We start from the raw sequence: 20,028 nt of genomic DNA, 5'->3' as shown, positions 1-20,028 counted from the left end.
TCAATAAGAATGTTTATTTTTATAATAGAAAATGTACAGGTATTCCTTTTGATTGGGGGCATGGGGACGGGAGGAGGTGGTAGTTATATAAAAAAGTCCCCTGGGATAACATAGGGAATATTACACACAGGTTTAACAATGGAGGGGCATAATGCAAAGTAAAACTTTAGAATGCCCAGCATGATTATAAAGAGAACCTATAGATAACAGAATAAGTCCTTTTAACAGTCTTTCCCACATGAAGTGACAATGGTATATTTATCCTTAACTCACTTGGCTAGTGTGTTCTACAACAAATGCTTGCAGAGCCTAATCCTTACAAAGGTCTCACTTATCTTCCACCTGCTAAAATAAACCAGGTAGAACAAAAATTACAAATACTACTCATAATATAAATCAATTTTATTTCAATCTCTGGGAAAAAAGAACCTTACAGATGTCCAACTCTTGCCAAAATAGTAAACAAGGCTACTGTTGCTGTTTTACCAAGGAATACTATCTTGTGGATCAATCAGAAGGAATTTTCACAAGTATGATCAGTTAACTGATTCATTTCCTAACATTGCTACAGACAACTCAAAAACAAAAAAAAAAACCAAAAAAAAACCAAAAAACAAACTTAAGCCTGTGATTTCAATAAAGACTAGAACCCATTAGTTGGTCAAGTCTGTGGTTTTTATTTAAAAAAAAATGAAATATAAAATACCAAGAGTATGTAATTGTGTATATGTGTGTGATGTGTACAGATGTGAATGTGTTATATAATGGGATATAATGTGAGGTGTTTTTCTTACTGTAGATTTGAGTCAAAAATACTTGAAGAAGACTGGTTTTAAGCCATCAGACTGTTAAAATACTGGGCGTGCTTTGCAAAGGTACTGTCAGGACATAAGAAGACAGGAAAGACAAAATTTATATGTAGTCATATTCAAGAAAATAAAACCAAATAAAAATATAAAATATGCAATTAAAATTTACCTGTGTAAATATTCTGGAGCTTTATTCAGCAAAGTATAATATTGCCTCACAAACTCCCGCCCTACAAGCAGCGGACTGGGCTTCTCCATAACCATTTCTTTGCTGCACAATGTCAAATGCTAAGGGAGCAAACATAAGAATAATAACTATTAAAAGTCATCTTTGTTAAATTCCATGAAGTAAATCTTCTTAGCCATTCAAATGAAAATAAAGAAAATATCATTTATTAAAAACTGACTACAACAGCAAAATAATAAATTCCAAACAACTACTACTGATAATCTCCAACATCTGCCATCTCCCCTTTGTCTCTATTTCTTGATCTCCCTATCCTTCAATACAGGGGGAAGTAGCATAGTTCTCTTTCTAATTCTGAAGAGTCCAGTGCTGTCTCAGACTAGGGGCACCATAATAAAGTCTTCCCACTCATAGTATCTTTTTCCTTTGGGGACCATTCTCTCTTACATTCTTGGATTCAAACAGTTTATTTTTGAAAACGAGGCAGAGGGCACAAATCAGGACTTGGTGATTACATTTATCATAGACAGTACTGATTCTTCTCTTCTTTGTACTCTCTCCTTTTAGGGATTAATTTCACTGTTTTCAAAATGATAATGATTATGATTAAAAATCAGCAATAACCCCAACGTTCAGATAATGGTTTTTTACATTTGGTGGATGTCTTTCCAACCTTTCTTGCTATTAATTACCTAACTACATGCCAGGAACTGTTTACAGTAAATGGAATAACCTAGTGAACAAGACTCTAGCCCTCAGGAGTATATAGTCTGTCATGGAATATAGACAAGCAAACAGGGAACAGAATAGGTTAGGTGCTATGATAAAATATCTCTAAGCCCAAAATCTCAAAGATAAGGTCAAGGAAAGCAAGTACAAAATAAAAATAGAAACACCACCTTTCATCATTTAAAGTAAATGATTTATATGTTTATAGCCCCCCAAATAGTAAAAATTGTAACATTAGGAATTGGAGAAAAGGGAAGGGAAAAAAAGAGAAAATTTGAATATTACTTGTTTAAATACATATATATACACTATATACGTGTGTGTGTATCTACTGGGTAAATCAGGATGCAGTTAAAATTCCTGTTAACAAATAAATTTCAACGTAGGTTTCTTTTTCTTTTTCGCAGCACCACGTGGCTTGCAGGATCTTAGTTCCCTGACCAGAGATAGAACCCACACCCTAGGCAGTGAAAGCATGGAGTCCTAACCACTGGACCGCCAGGGAATTCCCTCAAAGTAGGTTTCCTTTAAACAAAAAATTTCACAAAGATAGCCCACCATAATCATTACAATTGTGATGCTGTTTTTAATAAAAATCAGATACCAGCCATAATGGAGCCTACAGACAAAACTCTACAATTCTAGTGACTCCCAACTCAACTTTTACATAATGCTCTATTAGGTTCCCCGTTTCTCCTTTTTCAACTGTCTTGCAACTCTCAATCGATACTAAAAAAAATCTGTTTACATTTTTATATAATTCCTAACTCCTTTCAAAAATAATTAACTGCTTCCAGTGGCAGGGTCTGGGGAAGGCACAGTGGCAAGAAGCCCTTGAAGCAGCCCAAGGAGATGGAAGAGGACGATAAGGCTTTCAAGCAGTAACAAAAAAAGGAGCAGAAGAAGCTGGAGCTAGAAGTGAAGGCCGTGGGGAAGGGTCCCCTGGCCACAGGTGGAATTAGGAACTCTGGCAAAAACTAAGCTGTTCTTATGCCTCAGGTGATGGTGATCCTTACTTCCATTGCTATTTAAACACCTGAATTCTCTTCCATAACATCTGTTGCCACCTCTAGCTAGAATGAAGGGTTGGCGTGGAGCCTGTAGCACATTTTTTTTCTTAAATGTTCATACAGTGGCTCATCTCTTCAGTTCATCCTTAGCCATTTCTACCTTTTCTACCTTAGCTGTGAGGTCAAAGTAAACCCATCCCAGAATCCTGCCAGTCTGCTCTTCAACCTTTGTTCTACCTTATATTCTGTACCACCTACAATCAAACCAACTCATTAAAAAAAAAAAAATTAATCCACAAAGCAGAATCAGATACTGTCATTTAAGGTGCCATTAGTTCCCCCCAAACCGAAAAACCTCCAATAAGGATGAACAAATTCTAATGCATAAAAGTACTCTCAGGACTTCCTTGGTGGCACAGTGGTTAAGAATCCACCTGCCAATGCAGGGGACACGGGTTCGAGCCCTGGTCCGGAAAGATCCCACATGCCGCGGAGCAACTAAGCCCGTGCGCCACAACTACTGAGTCCGTGTGCCTAGAGCCCGTGCTCTGCAGCAAGAGAAGCCACCGCAAGGAGAAGCCCGCGCACCGCAACGAAGAGTAGCCCCTGCTCACCACAACTAGAGAAAGCCCACACGCAGCAACGAACACCCAATGCAGCCAAAAATAAATTAATTTTTAAAAAAAGAGCAATGCATATCTATTTAAAACAGCAACCTTCAATTTGTTGTGGCACACCACAGAATGAAAGCATCACAAACAAGATCTAAGCACCAGTCACAGAAATAAATGGTAGCTGTGGATTAAGCTTTTTCTCTCCTCAGGCCCCAAAGGTAAGGAGGCAAGTTTTGAAGTTCAGAAGCTATTAAAAGTGACCAAGCATTAAAGAAATGGAAATGCCGCCCCACAAAAATTAAAACGTGTATTTATATTATGCTTTAAGGTTTAACAAGTAACTACACATTCCTTTACCTCTGTGAAATAGATAGGATATTAGCTTCATTTACAGAAAAGGAAACCATGATGTTTTGAGAGCCTAAGGAAAGGAGTTCAAGGTCCCTCAGTTAGTTATGAGAGAGGATTTGAAATCAGGTCCCCTCCTTTTAGTGATGTTTTCATTACACTTGCTTAAGAACCACCGCTTATGAAGAACCATCAGGAATGCAAGAATATAAAAAAATTTAAAGTCTAACTGTTAGCTTATTTGATACTGTAGGGAGGAGCCAAAAGGCAGAAAACAGTAACATAACAGGAAATCCAAAACAGTCATCCTAGCATACTACAATAGTGTATCAACATAGAGTAAAATATCTAGAAATTAAGTTAAAAATAAGCTGAAAAACAGCAGTCAAGAAACTGACTCTATTGTTTCTGAAGCCAGTCCAGAGTTCTGGGAGATAGAACTTGTTTGTTCTGTCAGCCCTTAAATGTTTCCCAGTGGAGAGTTAAGTCAAGTTTGTCCATTAAATTCTACTGAATTTAAGTTCAGAAACAACCTAATCTGTAACTATCAAAACCAGCCTTGAAAAGGGGTCATTCCTCACCTCCGTACGCACTCAGTGTAAAATATGTGGGAAAAAGTCTTATTTAAAGCAACCTAGAAAATCCTGATAACAGGCAAACAGCAATAATTCTTCAGGACAAGGAAACTGTTAACCTAAAGACACTAATGGTATTTATAGATTTTCAGTAACTGATATGGAGATTTTCATTTCTGATCTCTCATAAATGAAACATGGATAATAAATATATCCTACTACCAAGAGTGCCAATCCTATTCAAACTCAAGAGCTGTATGCTAACAAACTCGACTGCTCACCTGCTAACTAAACACTCACTCAATTAGACTATCAAATTATTAAAGACTTATTTTCTTCTCCTTCCATTTTTGATCCCCATCCACCCCACAAGCATTCTGGTTCTTTCCTCTTGCTACTTGTTCACCATTGACAAACATCTCAACCTCTGAATATTCAGCAACCTGAACCATAACAGCTCTTAAATAGTAAACAATCCATTTGAGGTCCTTATCCTCCCTACAATTCGTGGACAACCTTTCAGAATTAAACAGCCTCTAGTGATTAAATCATAACACAAAGATACACATGAATAATCCTGAATATTTAAGAAAATAGGAAGATAGTATCATCAAAGAAACAACACAGAATTCAGTACTAAGAATTTCAAACTAATCATACAGTCTATTTTTTGAGACCAGGAATTTTGGACATCCAAAGGACCACTGGATACTAATAGGGTCAACTGTTTAGAAACTGTTCACATGCCTAAGGCTATATTAACTGCCAAATATGGAGCTGGACAAGGAATTCCCATCTTCTTCCCCTCTAGCATACGGGGCTCCCCTAACTGCAGTTAATGATTCACAGATCCAGGTACATGCAATGCTAACATTTGGAAGACTAACACGAGGTGTTAAAACCAGTATTTTAACACAAGTTATTATCACAACAATCATATGGGGGGAAAGAGGGAACAACTTTGCTATTATTCCAGCTTTGGTGCATGTGGGTTCTGTGGGTTTTTGTTTTTGCTTGATTTTTAAGACAGTAAAGGTACTGCCCCTCCAAAAAAAAGAAAAAAATCTGTTAAGAAAGTAGGCATACATTGGAGGAAAAAAATTGATCTATGCGGAAAATTGTAGACGCGTATCTATACTTGCCCCAAAGCGGCACAGGGCCATCTTAAATCTGCCTTTAGAGATGCAGGTAAAATTCGATCAGATTCGACTAACAATATTAACACAATCTACGGACGCTATGTTCCTCCCCTTGACTATCCTTCCCACCCTCCCCAAGAAGACATGGGGAAAGAGGAAGAAACCCGCTCCCCAAAGCACTCAAACATCTCTTCTATTCCTGGGTCAGCAAGAGATCGCCTACATAAAAAGGGCACGGAGAAGGCGTACGTTATATAGAGCCCAGGTTTCCCAGCTCTTTCGGGATAAACCCGCGGGGGGGGTCAGGGACCGCAGAACACCAGGTACTGGGCAAGCAAAGCGAAGGCTGCCTTCAGACCCGGATTCTGTTTCCGTGCACCGAAATGGTGCCCGGAGGCCGCTACTTTCGCATCTGCGTCGCTTCTGCCTCCGCCGACACAGCTTCTTTTCCCCTCCCCCACGGGCGGGGCGGCGGCGGCCTCCCCACTGCCAGGGAACCAGGAATAAGAGCCGCAAGAGTCTGGGACGAGGCTGGTGGGCTCCGCACCCGAAACAACCTCTCGGGCAAGCCCACTCCCCCACGTCCCGTCCGAAGCCTCCATCAGCGCGCCTTTGGGAGCAAGTGCGTCCCCTTTCCCGGCTCGCTACCTCATCCCCAACCAACCCCGGCCCCACCTGTGCCCTCGGAGCCCTCCGTCCGCACGACGCGCGCCGGTTACCTCCCTCCCCACGCGGCCTCCCATCCCTCACCTGAGAAAAAGGCTCGGCTTCTCTCTTGCACACACAGCAGCGTAGGCAGCCGGCAAGAACAATGTCTCTCTCTGCAGCTACACCTCCGACACCGGAGCTCATGCACTGGACGGTTGCCTCGAGCCGCGGCACGCGACGGGAATGTCCCCTTCCAACCACCACACCGACCGCCCTTCCCGGCCCCCATACACACCTCCAACCAACAGCGGCGGCGGGTACGTCGCGCGGAGGTCAGCGGGAAAGTCGCCGAGGACCGGCTGCAGCGGATTCTTCTCGCTCGCCGCCCTCTCCCTCCTCCGACAAACCTCAAACCTCGGAAACCGGAGAGCCACGAGCTGGTTCCCCTCACTACCACCTCTTCCCGGGCGCCAGGCACTGCGGCGAACGACAAGGAACACGGACGTCCCGCCCCCTTTGCCACCGCCCCCTCTTATTGTTTTACCCCTGCCGAAAGGGCTGGGGGACCCCCCAGCACGGCTTCAGCCAATCACGCATCTCCTCCGCGAGCTGGACCCAACCTTCTCGCGTCCCTCTGCGGAGCACGCGCAGAACGCCGCCGCGCTCACGTACTCTCGCGCCCGGAAAGCCGGGGAACCGGAACCGGCGTGAAGCCGGGGCGAGAGTCCGCTGATTTGACGTCACAAGTAGGCTGCCTTTCTCCTGCCCCAAGGCTCCGGCCTCTTCGCCCTTCGAGAGCGCACCCGAACAGGAGCCGGGTCGCTGCAGCGCTGTGCCTTCTGCGCTGTCTTTTGGGGACTGATTTTTCTGGTCCTTTTATGTTATTAAGAGGAAGGGAATTTTAGTGATTTTTTTTTTCTCTCTGAACTAGGTGTCTGCAGGTTGCTGCTCTAGAGAGTAAAAATGCAGCCAGTGGTTTCAGCTGCTTGCACCCTAAACTCAGCCTAGGAAATGGAGGTTTTTAAGCTCCACCGATAAGTTCAAAATCGTTCAACGCTATATTATGGGGCCTACTGGGTGCTAAGTACTGGGATATAGAAAAAATAGGACGTGGCCTCCACAGAGAGAAAAAACAGTTCTATTTCTTTGTGTGCTGTTTAGCGTTAGGCGTTGCTAAATACATACTAAGCATTTTACATGCTAAAGCAGCTGAAAGCTGAAATCCCAGGAGATAGCAAGACTACAGACCTGTCGTAGATCTAGGCCCAGACTTGGCCGCAGGGGCGTAGCTGGGAAAACACTAGACACTGACTCTCATGACCTTGATTCCTGGAAAAAGCCCCATCTCCTTACAGTCAAGGAAGCCACTTTGCACCTTAGTTCTGGCAGTGTTTCTCAGAGACTATCAAGACAGCTGAGGAATTTTGGAAGGAAGGGCTGAGGAAATGGTGAAAGGAACAAAAGGCAATTAGGAAAGGAAATGCCCATAGAAGAAACAAAACGCAGGCATATACATTTCACCAGTTTTCTTAACAATTCTTTTAGAGTAACTTTAAGGTATTTTTCACGTGTGAAAACTGAGGTTTACGGGGCAGTGCAAGATTTGAACCTTCAAAATCTACACTACTTTTAACTTATGCTGCTTAATCACATTTTGTTATATGCAAAATATATGGGCAGACTATCACTCTTATGAAATGAACTTTGACATGTTTTTCCTTAAGGTATCATAATACAGTACATGAAAACTGCCCTTCAAATCTAATACTTATGTGCCAGCCACTCTTCTGTTTTAATTGTTTAATCCTCACAATAACCCTATAAAGTAGTTAGGATTTTTATGCTAATTTTACACAGGAGGAAACTAAGGCTTAGAGAGGTCGAGTTAACTTGCCCAAGGTCACACAGCTACTACTCCGTTGGAGCTGGGATTCAAACACAAGCAGTCTGCCTTTACACTCCATGCTATGGAATACTCTCCTTGTATTAATTGTCACAACTTACTTATCTCTTCTGTTGATTGACATTTCTACTGTTTCCAGTGTGACGCTCTTAACGCACAATGCTGTTATTCCTCACCAAGTACAAAAATTTCTCTAGAGCAGTGATTCTCAGAAATTAACATGCATCAGAATCACCTGGAGAGCTTGTTAAAACACAATGCTGGGCCCCCTCCCAGGGTTTCTGATTCAGCAAGTCTGTGTTGAGGCCTGAGAATCCGCATTTCTAACAAGTTCCCAGTTGCTGCTGCTGCAGCTCTAGGAACAACACTTTAAAAACCACTGATCTACACCATGGGTTGGCAAACTTATACTGTTAGGGACAGACAGTAAATATTTTAGAACTTGAGAGCCATAAATGGTCTTTGTTACATATCCAACCCACCCATCCCCGTTTTTAAATCCTTCAAAAATGTATTAATAAAAGAAATATTCTTAGCTCTGGGGCTATATAAAAACAGGCCTCAGACAACCCCTGTCCGAGGGTACATATCAATTGGTGGAGTTATTGGGAAAAACGACTTCATTATCTTCAATTTTATTAAAATACCCAAAACTGTTTTCCTAAGTAGTTATTTTTACTTCCTAAATGTCTCTTTAAGTCCGTGCCCTCTGAATACTTCTCCATACTTATAGCTTCTGCCCAGGTTCAGGACCCTTTTATCTTTCCAGAATGACTGCAGTAACCTCCTAAGGAATCTGCCTGCCCTACAAATATAACCTCCATTAAATACCCCCTCCCCTGACAGACAATAAGGCAGGGAGAGAAGTAGGAATGTATTCATTCAGTGGCTCAAGCCAAAAACTTTTAAGTCACCCTTGGCTCTGTCTCACACCACACAGCAAATCACCAGTAAATTTCTGTTCCCTCTACCTTCAACATTTATTCTAGATTAAACACTTATCACTATTACTGCTATTATTATTATTATTATTATTCCCACAGCAACCAGATCCTTTATAGCTATAAATCAGATGACATTCTGATGTCATCCCTCCAAAGGCAACACAATAAAATCCCAAGTCCTTACCGTGCAAGGCATCCCATCCCTAATTTAGTTCTTACCATTACTTCTTTTCTTACTACTTTTTCTCTTATACACCTCAGCCCTTCCTTTGACATTTCACATCCCCACCCCAATGTGTGTCTTAGGTGTGAACCTTTATCAAAAGTTTGTGAAAAATCAAAATAAACTGCATCTACTGATTTCCCCAAGTACTCATACTGAAATATCTCACTCAGGCATTCTAAAGGTGAGTTAGGCATGATTTTCCCTTACACAAACTACCCTTCATAGAATTTCAGTTAACCTTATACTGCTTAAATAGTCTACTAGCTTGTCTAAGCTGTATTCTGTGGTTATTTTGTAATCTCCCTATATTATATATTTCCTAGGTTCTCTTCTAGGTTTTTTATAAATAGTGTAACTCAAATGGTAACCTACAGGTTGTCTGGCAGCGTGTCCACTCAATAATAGCTTCCAGGATTCATTCATTCATTCCTCGATTCATTTATTCAGTGGCCACCATTGAGTGCCAAAGTATCAAGAAGAGAACTAGGCTCAGGATGAGACAAAAATAATCAAAACATAGTGTCTTCAGGGAATTGGGAGAAAGGGAGAGAAAGAAAGCAAGAGGAGAAAAGAGAAAAACAAAAAGATAGGGAGAGAGACATGGGAAAAGAGGGAGCGGGAGAGTCGGAGAACGACAGGAGGGGGGCAATGACAAAACTGAATAGAAGTTTGTACTTCTCCTTCATAACCTTAATTGAATGTTTGAATTTATAATTTAATATCTGATATTTCCCCTCTCGTACACACACACGCACACACACACACACACACACACACACACACACACACACACCCTGAAAGTTCCACAAAGGGATACTGTTTGTCTCTCCGATCCAGCCCCTGATACTGGCTCACTGAAAGTGCTCCCTAAACTACTTCATAAATTGGCTGACAGACCACTGTGAGGGAGGGCACCACAGTCTTCCTCATGCGCTTCTAGTATTTTTGATATTTTTACCCTAACTTCTAGAACAGTATATGATTTGTTTATTGTTATTCTTTCTTGATGAATAATAATAGTTTTAAGACTGCGGATTTTCCCTTGCCTATAGTTTAGGCCCCATCCCATAGGTTTTATTCACTACTATTGTATTCTAAATAGTTTGGAAGTATAGTATTTCTTCTTTGATTCAGTTATGGTTTAGAGAGAGTTGAGATTGTCTAAACAGTTTGGATTTTTAAATTTAAACATTGTATTTTTACTTGTTTTAGTGCTTGTAGTCTGAGTGTGGCATGTACATTTCTGTGCTTTGTGGAATTTTTTGTGATTTTCCTTTGTGGCCTAATATAGGTACAATTTTTGTAAGTTTTCTATAAAACTCTAGTCTATTGAAATCTTCTTTTACTGTCTTTTAGTTTCCTTTTTATCTTTCCAATCGTTTTTACAGTACATTTTTACCTTTTTATTTTGAAATAATTTCACAGATCCTAAAAGGTTGCAAAAATAATAAATGAATTCCCATTGCCTACATTCCTCAAATGTTAATATTTACTACATTTGCTTTATCATGCTCATTCATTATCTCTCTCTGTGGCTTTTCTCCTGTAGGCTGTCAATTCCCCGAGGACACATTTCAACTATTTTTGCCTCATCCTGTGCCTAGTACTGTGTTTGATACACTGGCACTCAGTGGTGGCTACTGAATGAACAAATCCAGGCATCTCAAAGAATCCAGTAAGTGGTTATTATGGATACTCTGTCAGACAACTGGTAGATTGTCATGTGACCTCTATCCATAAAAAAGCATCTAGAAGAGGCTCTAGTTGCAATTTTCTTTGGACATGATATCCCTTTACCCCTAAACACTTCAGTGTGTATTTCTTAAAAGACAAGGACATTTACTTCTATATCCACAATACAATTATCAAAATCAGGAATTAACATTTTTACAGTACTATAATCTACAGACACTCAAATTTCATCAACTGTCCAACTAATATCAAACGGAAAAAATTGTTTTCTGGTCCAGGATACAATTCAGGATTACAAACGAATCTAGTTATCATGTCACCTTAGTCTTCTGTAGTCCAAAGTTTTTTCTCAGTCTTTCTTCTTTCATGACCTTGATATTTTTAAAGAGTACAGGACAATGATTTTAAAGAATGCCCCTGAATTTGGTAACCTCTTTTGTTTCCTGATATTTAGATCTAGATTATGCATTTTTTGGCAAAAATACCAGAGAAGTACTGTTCTGTCCTCAGTGCGTCATATGGAGGCACGTGACGTCCACGTGTCCTATTACTGGTGATGTTCCCTTCACGGTTAATGCAGTGTCTGACGGGATTCTCCACTACACAGTTCTGTTTTTCCCTTTGTAATTAATAAGTATCTTGTGTAGTCTGGTACTTTGAAACTGTGTACATACCCCATTTATCATGATAGTTTCACCCAGTTTTAGCAGCCATTGACGATCCTTGGCCGAATCAGTTTTTGTTATGGTGGCTATCTAATTGTGATTTTTCTAATTCCATCATTCTTTCCACATTTATCAGCTGCAGTTCTACTATAAGGAAGACCTTTTCTCCTTTCTCATTTTTAAAAAATCTTTTATTTATATCAGTGTGAACTCATGGATTTCTACCTGATCATCCATTAATATCAACATTTATTTTTATGCTGACATTGTCCCCATTTGGCCCGTGGAAGCCCCACCAAGTTAGCTCTCATGCGTTATATAATTTAATTGTGCATTATTTATTACAAAAAATTGAACTAAGATATCTTTTCAAACAGTGAAAAAGAACAAAAAGTGACAAGGGCCTAAGAGAAGACAGTGGCAAGTAGAAAAGAAATTTATAAGTATATAGGTGGCAAAAGTGTGATGATTAACTAGGTATGGGCAGTAAGGGAGAAGTCTAGGATAGGATGCTTTGCTGGTTTTGTCTGGGTGACAAAAGAGACACTGGAAATATTCACTAAGAAGGAGACTACAGAACTTTGGTATTTTTCTATCCATATGCTTGTATAAAATATTATACTGGGCTTCCCTGGTGGCGCAGTGGTTGAGAATCTGCCTGCCAATGCAGGGCACACGGGTTCGAGCCCTGGTCTGGGAAGATCCCACATGCCGCGGAGCAACTGGGCCCATGAGCCACAACTACTGAGCCTGTGCTCCGCAACAAGAGAGGCCGCGATAGTGAGAGGCCCGTGCACCGCGATGAAGAGTGGCCCCCGCTTGCCGCCAACTAGAGAAAGCCCTCGCACAGAAACGAAGACCCAACACAGCCAAAAATAAATAAATAAATTTAAAAAAAATATATATATATATATATTATACTAGTTACTTCGTCCAATACTTTCTGATCTAATGCCACTTTAGAAAGATCTCTGACCACTGAATCTAAAGGAGCCGCAGTCACTCTCCATCTCTTACTCTGCTCTACGTCTGTTAATAGCACTTAGCACTACCTGACGTTATATTTATCCTTTGATGGGTTTGTTTGTTTATTTATTTATTTATTGTTGCGGCATGCGGACTTCTTAGTTGCGGCCTGCAGACTCTGAGTTGCGGCATGCATGTAGGATCTAGTTCCCCGACCAGGGATTGAATCTGGGCCCCCTGCATTGGTGGCACAGAGTCTTACCCACTGGACCACCAGGGAAATCCCATGATGGGTTTTTTTAAATTGTTGGCCTCTCTGGGCTTCCCTGGTGGCGCAGTGGTTGAGAATCTGCCTGCTAATGCAGGGGACACGGGTTCGCGCCCTGGTCTGGGAAGATTCCACATGCCACGGAGCAACTGGGCCCGTGAGCCACAACTGCTGAGCCTGCGCGTCTGGAGCCTGTGCTCCGCAACAGGAGAGGCCGCGATAGTGAGAGGCCCGCGCACCGCGATGAGGAGTGGCCCCCGCTTGCCGCAACTGGAGAGAGCCCTCAAACAGAAACGAAGACCCAACATAGCAATCAATCAATCAATCAATCAATCAATCTTTAAAAAAAAAAAAAAAAATTGTTGGCCTCTCCAATAAACCAAGTTCCATAAGAGCTCAGATTTTGTCTGTTTTGTTCAATGCTGTATCTCTGCCACAAAGAAGACATTCAAAATCAATTAGTGAATAAATAAATGTGTGTGTGTTTGTGTTTGTGTGTGTAGGGGGTCAGAGAGAGAGAGATACGATCATAATTAAACATTGCTTTGCAGGATACTACTTTTTTTCCTCTTAAAAAAGAGACATCATTTTATGTTAGTACATAGTAGGTCTACTTAATTTTTTTTCCAATGGTTACATAGGTGGGGAATGACATCCTAAGCTTAGAGGCAATATACTAAATTATAAAGAAAGTTATGAGAATGTAATCAAAACAAATACAAGCTATGTAACTGCACATTTCTGCCACAAATTTGAATCAAAGGACTAGCAAAACTTGATAAGAAATCAGTATGAAAACCTAATCAATAAACATGCAAAGTATGTCCCATTTATAGAAAAAAGGACATAGCATTAAACATATATGAAGAGCTGTTAAACAGAAACAATGGCAAACCATAAACAAACTGGCAAATATTTTAAAATGAAAACATCCAATATGCAAAAAAAAAAAAAAAAAGCTCCTTTGTAGACTTCTGTTGCAAGTAAACATTAATTCATCCTTTTAAAAAAGCAATTTGGCAAGATATATCAGAAGCTTTAAAATGTTTGTGCTTTTTGAGTCAATAATTCTACTTCTGGGTATTTATCCCTCTTAAGATATGCCCAAGAAATTCATTGTGATGTTACTTATTTATTATCATTTAAAAACTGGAGGCATCTTAAATATCCAATAATAGTGAATGGTTAAATAAACTATGACACATATCCTTGACACATATACATCAAAAGTTATAGATTTAAATATTTAAGAATATATTTTTATGTTACATATTTATATTTCAATCTTAAACATGTTTATGAACCAATCTTAAGTTAAAAATACGGTTGATAGTTTTTTTTACAAAAAAAAAAAGGAAAAGAATCAGATCCAATCACCATTAGCAGGTGAATTTTTTAAAAGAAAATCATTAGAAATATATTAACTGATTCCTGATTATTATTATAGATTTCAGCATAAAATACTTCTCTGACATTCTACTTTAAAAGGCTTTTCCTCTATACCCTCTCATTTGACCATTTTCAACCTTACTGGATCTTAAAGGATCAACCAATACCATTACCAGCATTTTGCTGATGATGTAGGTGTTTAAGGGATGACTTTACATGCATGTTTAAGGGCTACGCGCTCTATATAAATAAGGCAGGACTCAAAACTATGAAGACTAGGCATTGGAAGGGAGTCAAATCCAAATCCTTCAAGGATACTCATTTTTCTTAGTGTCTTTACTCATCACAATTTTAACCTTTCAAGACTTACATAACATTTAACCTTTTGAGACATGCATTACAAATGTCTTGTACCTGCTACCAATTCAGTTAGTAAGGATTATGCTGCCAGCAGTGTAGTCTGGGCTCTGGAGCCAGGCTGCCTGGATTTGCATTCCAGCTTCATCTCATCACTTATTAAATGTATTACCTGGGTATATTTCCTAGGTATATTACTTTGGGCAGGATGCTTAACTTTTCTGTGCTTCAGTGTTTCTCATCTGTAAAATGGGGACAATAATATCTACCTTATTAGGGTACCGTAAAGATTAGATTAGTTAATAGAAGTAAAACATTTATACCATGCCTGGCACATGGTAAATGCTCAATAAACAACAGCACTTCATGTTTGGTGCTTGAAAAGGTATATGCACCAATTGCTTTCAACTGATTCCTTTTTCACTGACTGCTTGCTGCTTTGCTTGGAAGTAACAACTTACAGCTGTATTATAGCATTTTTTAGTTTTCAGAACACTTTCAAACACATTATCTCATTTCACTTTCACAAGCAATTCACAAAGTAGGTAAGCTGCACAAGGCTAAAAGTGGCCAATTTAGAAAGAGACCCCAGAGTCCCCCGTGGCTCCTGCCACTATACCATATCCCACCACTAAATGATGACCTCCTTAGCCTTAGAGCAAATATTCCTAATTGAAAACCTGTTACTCGAGAATTTCAGGGCTGTCTTGGTACAGCTGGCTCTTTACAAAGCTTTTTTTTTTTTTTTTTTTTTGGCTGTGTTGGGTCTTCGTTTCTGTGCGAGGGCTTTCTCTAGTTGCGGCAAGCGGGGGCCACTCCTCATCGCGGTGCGCGGGCCTCTCACTATCGCGGCCTCTCTTGTTGCGGAGCACAGGCTCCAGACGCGCAGGCTCAGTAGTTGTGGCTCACGGGCTTAGTTGCTCCGCGGCATATGGGATCTTCCCAGACCAGGGCTCGAACCCGTGTCCCCTGCATTGGCAGGCAGATTCTTAACCACGCGCCACCAGGGAAGCCCCTTTACAAAGCTTTTTGATGCAAAGAGAAACCTACTCCCAGGAGTAGGATGAACCCATTCCTTTTAGAGCAGGCGCGGAGAAAGACTATAACGGCCTGAAGAAGAATAAAATGTTCATTTCTTCTGAAATCTTTCCATCCATTATCTTTGTGAGACTGGGACAGGTAGGGTCTAAAGAGATATTCTTCCTCTTCATTTGGGCGTTTTATGTGAAAATGTCACACATCTAGAAAGGTACATAAAACACTTGCACAGCCTGCCTATTTGTTGTTAAGTATAAAATGTAAATAAATGAATGACTGCTATGGGTGGTGGATTTTAGCAATGTAGCTGGTTTTGATCTTATCTATTAAAGTCTTCAAGTAGGGGAGATTCTAAAAGCTCCCAAGCTTGAGAGAATAAAGATTGCAAACTCTTAGATGACTTCTTCAGAATTTAGAGACAAAAATCTCATCATAAATCAACACCCAAAGAATTAGGTTTGGGATTACAAAAGTAACCCACCCTGAATAATGGTTTGTAAATTCTAATGGATTCTATCCACTGCTCAGAAAGTTATGATGACAGCTAAAATCACCTCAGGCTAAGTGATCTAAGAGATAACAGTAATTCTGGCAAGTGTAACAACTAAAGATAATACAAATAAAAGAGAAGTCATCTGCCCTGAGTTGCCAGGAGTCCAGAAAATGATGGCTTTGGAAAGAAGCTTCATCAACGTTTATCTTGCACTGTTCAGGGTAGACTATATTTGGCAGACATCTAGCCATCCCAGGGCTACAGCTTGTGTTTAATCCTTCAGGCCTTACAGTCTGGATATGAGATGCCTTTAGGTTATCCAATTCTCACTAAGCGCTCTGACCCAGAGGAGGGGCCCTGGTCAGCGGGTATTCTATTTATTGGCAAGGCATATCTCCCTCTGTGAAATGGCATTCTGGGGTCGTTAACCAGTCTCCAACGGATTAAGTTAGTGTCAATTCCTATCCCTGAACCAGATTTCCTCATGGAGGGGAGAGGGGACTAGAGAGGTTGTACCATGAGAAACCACAGCTGAGGACCAAATCCTCTGCTTAAATATAGGATGAAACACATGGGATCAAATCCCATTTTCTTCACTGACTAGTGTTGTGACACTGGTAAGGTTAGTTCATTTCTTTGACCTTTAGTTTCCTCATGGATAAACAGCCAGCTTTAGGGGACTTCCTTGGTGGTCCAGTGGTTAAGACTCCATGCTTCCACTGCAGCGGGCAAGGGTGCAATCCCTGGTCGGGAAACGAAGATCCTGTATGCCGTGTGGCACAGCCAAAAACAAACAAACAAACAAACAAAAAACCTAGCCAACTTTAGGGTTGTTGGGAGGATTATTTATACTGTTTAGCACAGTGCCTGGCATGGTCTGATTCCTGTTGTAGAACTGAGGCAGATGTTCAACAACGGGGGACCCCAACACAGCACTTCATAAAGTCATAAACAGACACTAGCCCAAGACCACCCTCCATCCTTCCACTCTCCATTTCTCCTCCGGGGTCAAATACTTGGTTTGACAGTGCAAAGAAACCAGGGCAAAAGACTTTGTCTTAAGTAGACAAATTCAGGAGGAGGAAATGGATACCATACCTTTGAAAGCAATTTGTTCCACTAGTCTCTTTTAGCAACCAGGCTATGGAACTATTCACGGCAGTAAAAAACCAACTGTATGCAAAATGGAATACATTCATCAGTAGACAGAAAACTTAAAAGTGGTAGATCAGTTGTGAAACTTCTTCTGATTGGAAAAAGGTGATCATAAAAAATTAGGTAGCTGATACACAGTGAAAGCATTCTGGCTTTCTTCTATCTTAAACAATTGAGAGCAAAACACAGCCAATTCCTCATGCAAAGTGTCTGCATCAGCCCTTAATTCCACCCACACATTTCCAGGTGTGACCACTTCCTTGTAGGTTCTTGACTAGCTAAGCTCAGGCTTCTGGATCCATGGCAGCAGAACACTTCTCCAAGCTTTATCTCCTTAGGAAGCACAAAATAGGTTTATTACTAAGGCAAGAATCTTCCTCAGAATCAAGATTTGCCCTACCCTTCCAGTCAGACCATCAGCCTGGCTTTTTTTTTTTAATATATCTCTACCCTCCTCCTTCCAGATTGTGGCTCTGACCTATGCCTTGTTGACTCACACTCTCTGGGTGAGCCCTGGCTGTGGAAATATTATACATTTCCTGGCTCATGGCAACTGGCTCAAAACTGACAGGAGCTCCCAGTGACATTCTCATATTTAGCTGAGCTTCAGAGATCCCAGGTCTGATCCCTAACTCAAGAGCCATGACCCCAAATTCCCACGTTGTTGGTGGTGACCTGAAAAGGGAAAGACAACTTAAAAGTTATTGACCACTATCAAACATTTAGAGAAGAGGTAACACCTATCCTTCACAAACTCTTCCAAAATATAGCAGAGGGAGGAACACTCCCAAATTCATTCTACGAGGCCACCATCACCCTGATACCAAAACCAGACAAAGATGTCACAAAGAAAGAAAACTACAGGCCAATATCACTGATGAACATAGATGCAAAAATTCTCAACAAAATACTAGCAAATAGAATCCAACAGCACATTAAAAGGATCATACACCATGATCAAGTGGGGTTTATCCCAGGAATGCAAGGATTCTTCAATATACGCAAATCAATCAATGTGATACACCATATTAACAAACTGAAGGATAAAAACCATATGATCATCTCAATAGATGCAGAAAAAGCTTTTGGCAAAATTCAACAACAATTTATGATAAAAATCCTCCAGAAAGTAGGCATAGAGGGAACTTACCTCAACATAGTAAAGGCCATATATGACAAATCCACAGCCAACATCGTCCTCAATGGTGAAAAACTGAAAGCATTTCCACTAAGATCAGGAACAAGACAAGGTTGCCCACTCTCACCACTATTCAACATAGTTTTGGAAGTTTTAGCCACAGCAATCAGAGAAGAAAAAGAAATAAAAGGAATACAAATCAGAAAAGAAGAAGTAAAGCTGTCACTGTTTGCAGATGACATGATACTATACATAGAGAATCCTAAAGATGCTACCAGAGAACTACTAGAGGTAATCAATGAATTTGGTAAAGTAGCAGGATACAAAATTAATGCACAGAAATCTCTTGCATTCCTATACACCAATGATGAAAATTCTGAAAGAGAAATTAAGGAAATACTCCCATTTACCACAGCAACAAAAAGAATAAAATACCTAAGAGTAAACTACCTAAGGAGACAAAAGACCTGTATGCAGAAAACTATAAGACACTGATGAAAGAAATTAAAGATGATACAAACAGATGGAGAGATATACCATGTTCTTGGATAGGAAGAATCAACATTGTGAAAATGACTATACTACCCAAAGCAATCTACAGATTTAGTGCAATCCCTATCAAACTACCAATGGCATTTTTCACAGAACTAGAACCAAAAATTTCACAATTTGTATGGAAACGCAAAAGACCCTGAATAGCCAAAGCAATCTTGAGAAAGAAAAACAGAGCTGGAGGAATCAGGCTCCCTGACTTCAGATTATACTACAAAGCTACAGTCATCAAGACAGTATGGTACTGGCACAAAAGCAGAAATATAGCTCAATGGAACAGGATAGAAAGCCCAGAGATAAACCCACACACATATGGTCACCGTATTTTTGATAAAGGAGGCAAGAATACACAGTGGAGAAAAGACAGCCTCTTCAATAAGTGGAGCTGGGAAAACTGGACAGCTACATGTAAAAGAGTGAAATTAGAACCCTCCCTAACACCATATACAAAAATAAACTCAAAATGGATTAAAGACCTAAATATAAGGCCAGACACTATAAAACTCTTAGAGGAAAACATAGGTGGAACACTCTATGACATAAATCACAGCAAGATCCTTTTTGACCCATCTCCTAGAGAAATGGAAATAAAAACAAAAGTAAACCAATGGGACCTAATGAAACTTAAAAGCTTTTGCACAGCAAAGGAAACCATAAACAAGATGAAGAGACAACCCTTAGAATGAGAGAAAATATTTGCAAATGAAGCAACTGACAAAGGACTAATCTCCAAAATTTACAAGCAGCTCATGCAGCTCAATATCAAAAAAACAAACAACCAAATCCAAAAATGGGCAGAAGACCTAAGTAGACATTTCTCCAAAAAAGATATACAGATAGCCAACAAACACATGAAAGAATGCTCAACATCACTAATCATTAGAGAAATGCAAATCAAAACTACAAAGAGGTATCACCTCACACCAGTCAGAATGGCCATCATCAAAAAATCCACAAACAATAAGTGCTGGAGAGGGGGTGGAGAAAAGGGAACCCTCTTGCACTGCTGGTGGGAATGTAAACTGATACACCACTATGGAGGACAGTATGGAGGTTCCTTAAAAAACTAAAAATAGAACTACCATATGACCCAGCAATCCCACTACTGGGCATATACCCTGAGAAAACCATAATTCAAAAAGCGTCATGTACCACAATGTTCATTGCAGCTCTATCTACAAAC

The 20,028-nt window shown here is 40.3% G+C and overlaps 1 protein-coding gene across 3 annotated transcripts in view; it reads right to left on the bottom strand.

The window, feature by feature from the left end:
* The window catches only part of G3BP2 (G3BP stress granule assembly factor 2), a 68,903-nt gene that overhangs the window by 15,264 nt on the left and 33,611 nt on the right, over positions 1-20,028 (bottom strand). For 2 of the 3 annotated variants that reach the window (XM_068542811.1, XM_068542810.1), the window contains exons 1-2: positions 6,355-6,575; positions 979-1,097 (exon numbers count right to left, since the gene is read on the bottom strand). In XM_068542811.1, coding sequence (XP_068398912.1) covers positions 979-1,073 — 95 coding nt within the window. In that variant the 5' untranslated portion in view covers positions 1,074-1,097; positions 6,355-6,575. Of the gene's footprint in view, positions 1-978; positions 1,098-6,354; positions 6,576-20,028 lie in introns of those variants that run through there. The other variant, XM_068542809.1, reaches the window with a different exon arrangement.

Source organism: Eschrichtius robustus, chromosome 4 (genome assembly GCF_028021215.1).
Source record: "Eschrichtius robustus isolate mEscRob2 chromosome 4, mEscRob2.pri, whole genome shotgun sequence".
NCBI lineage: Eukaryota > Metazoa > Chordata > Mammalia > Artiodactyla > Eschrichtiidae > Eschrichtius > Eschrichtius robustus.
Note: the sequence above shows the minus strand (reverse complement) of the source record. Positions and strands in the feature narration are given on the sequence as shown.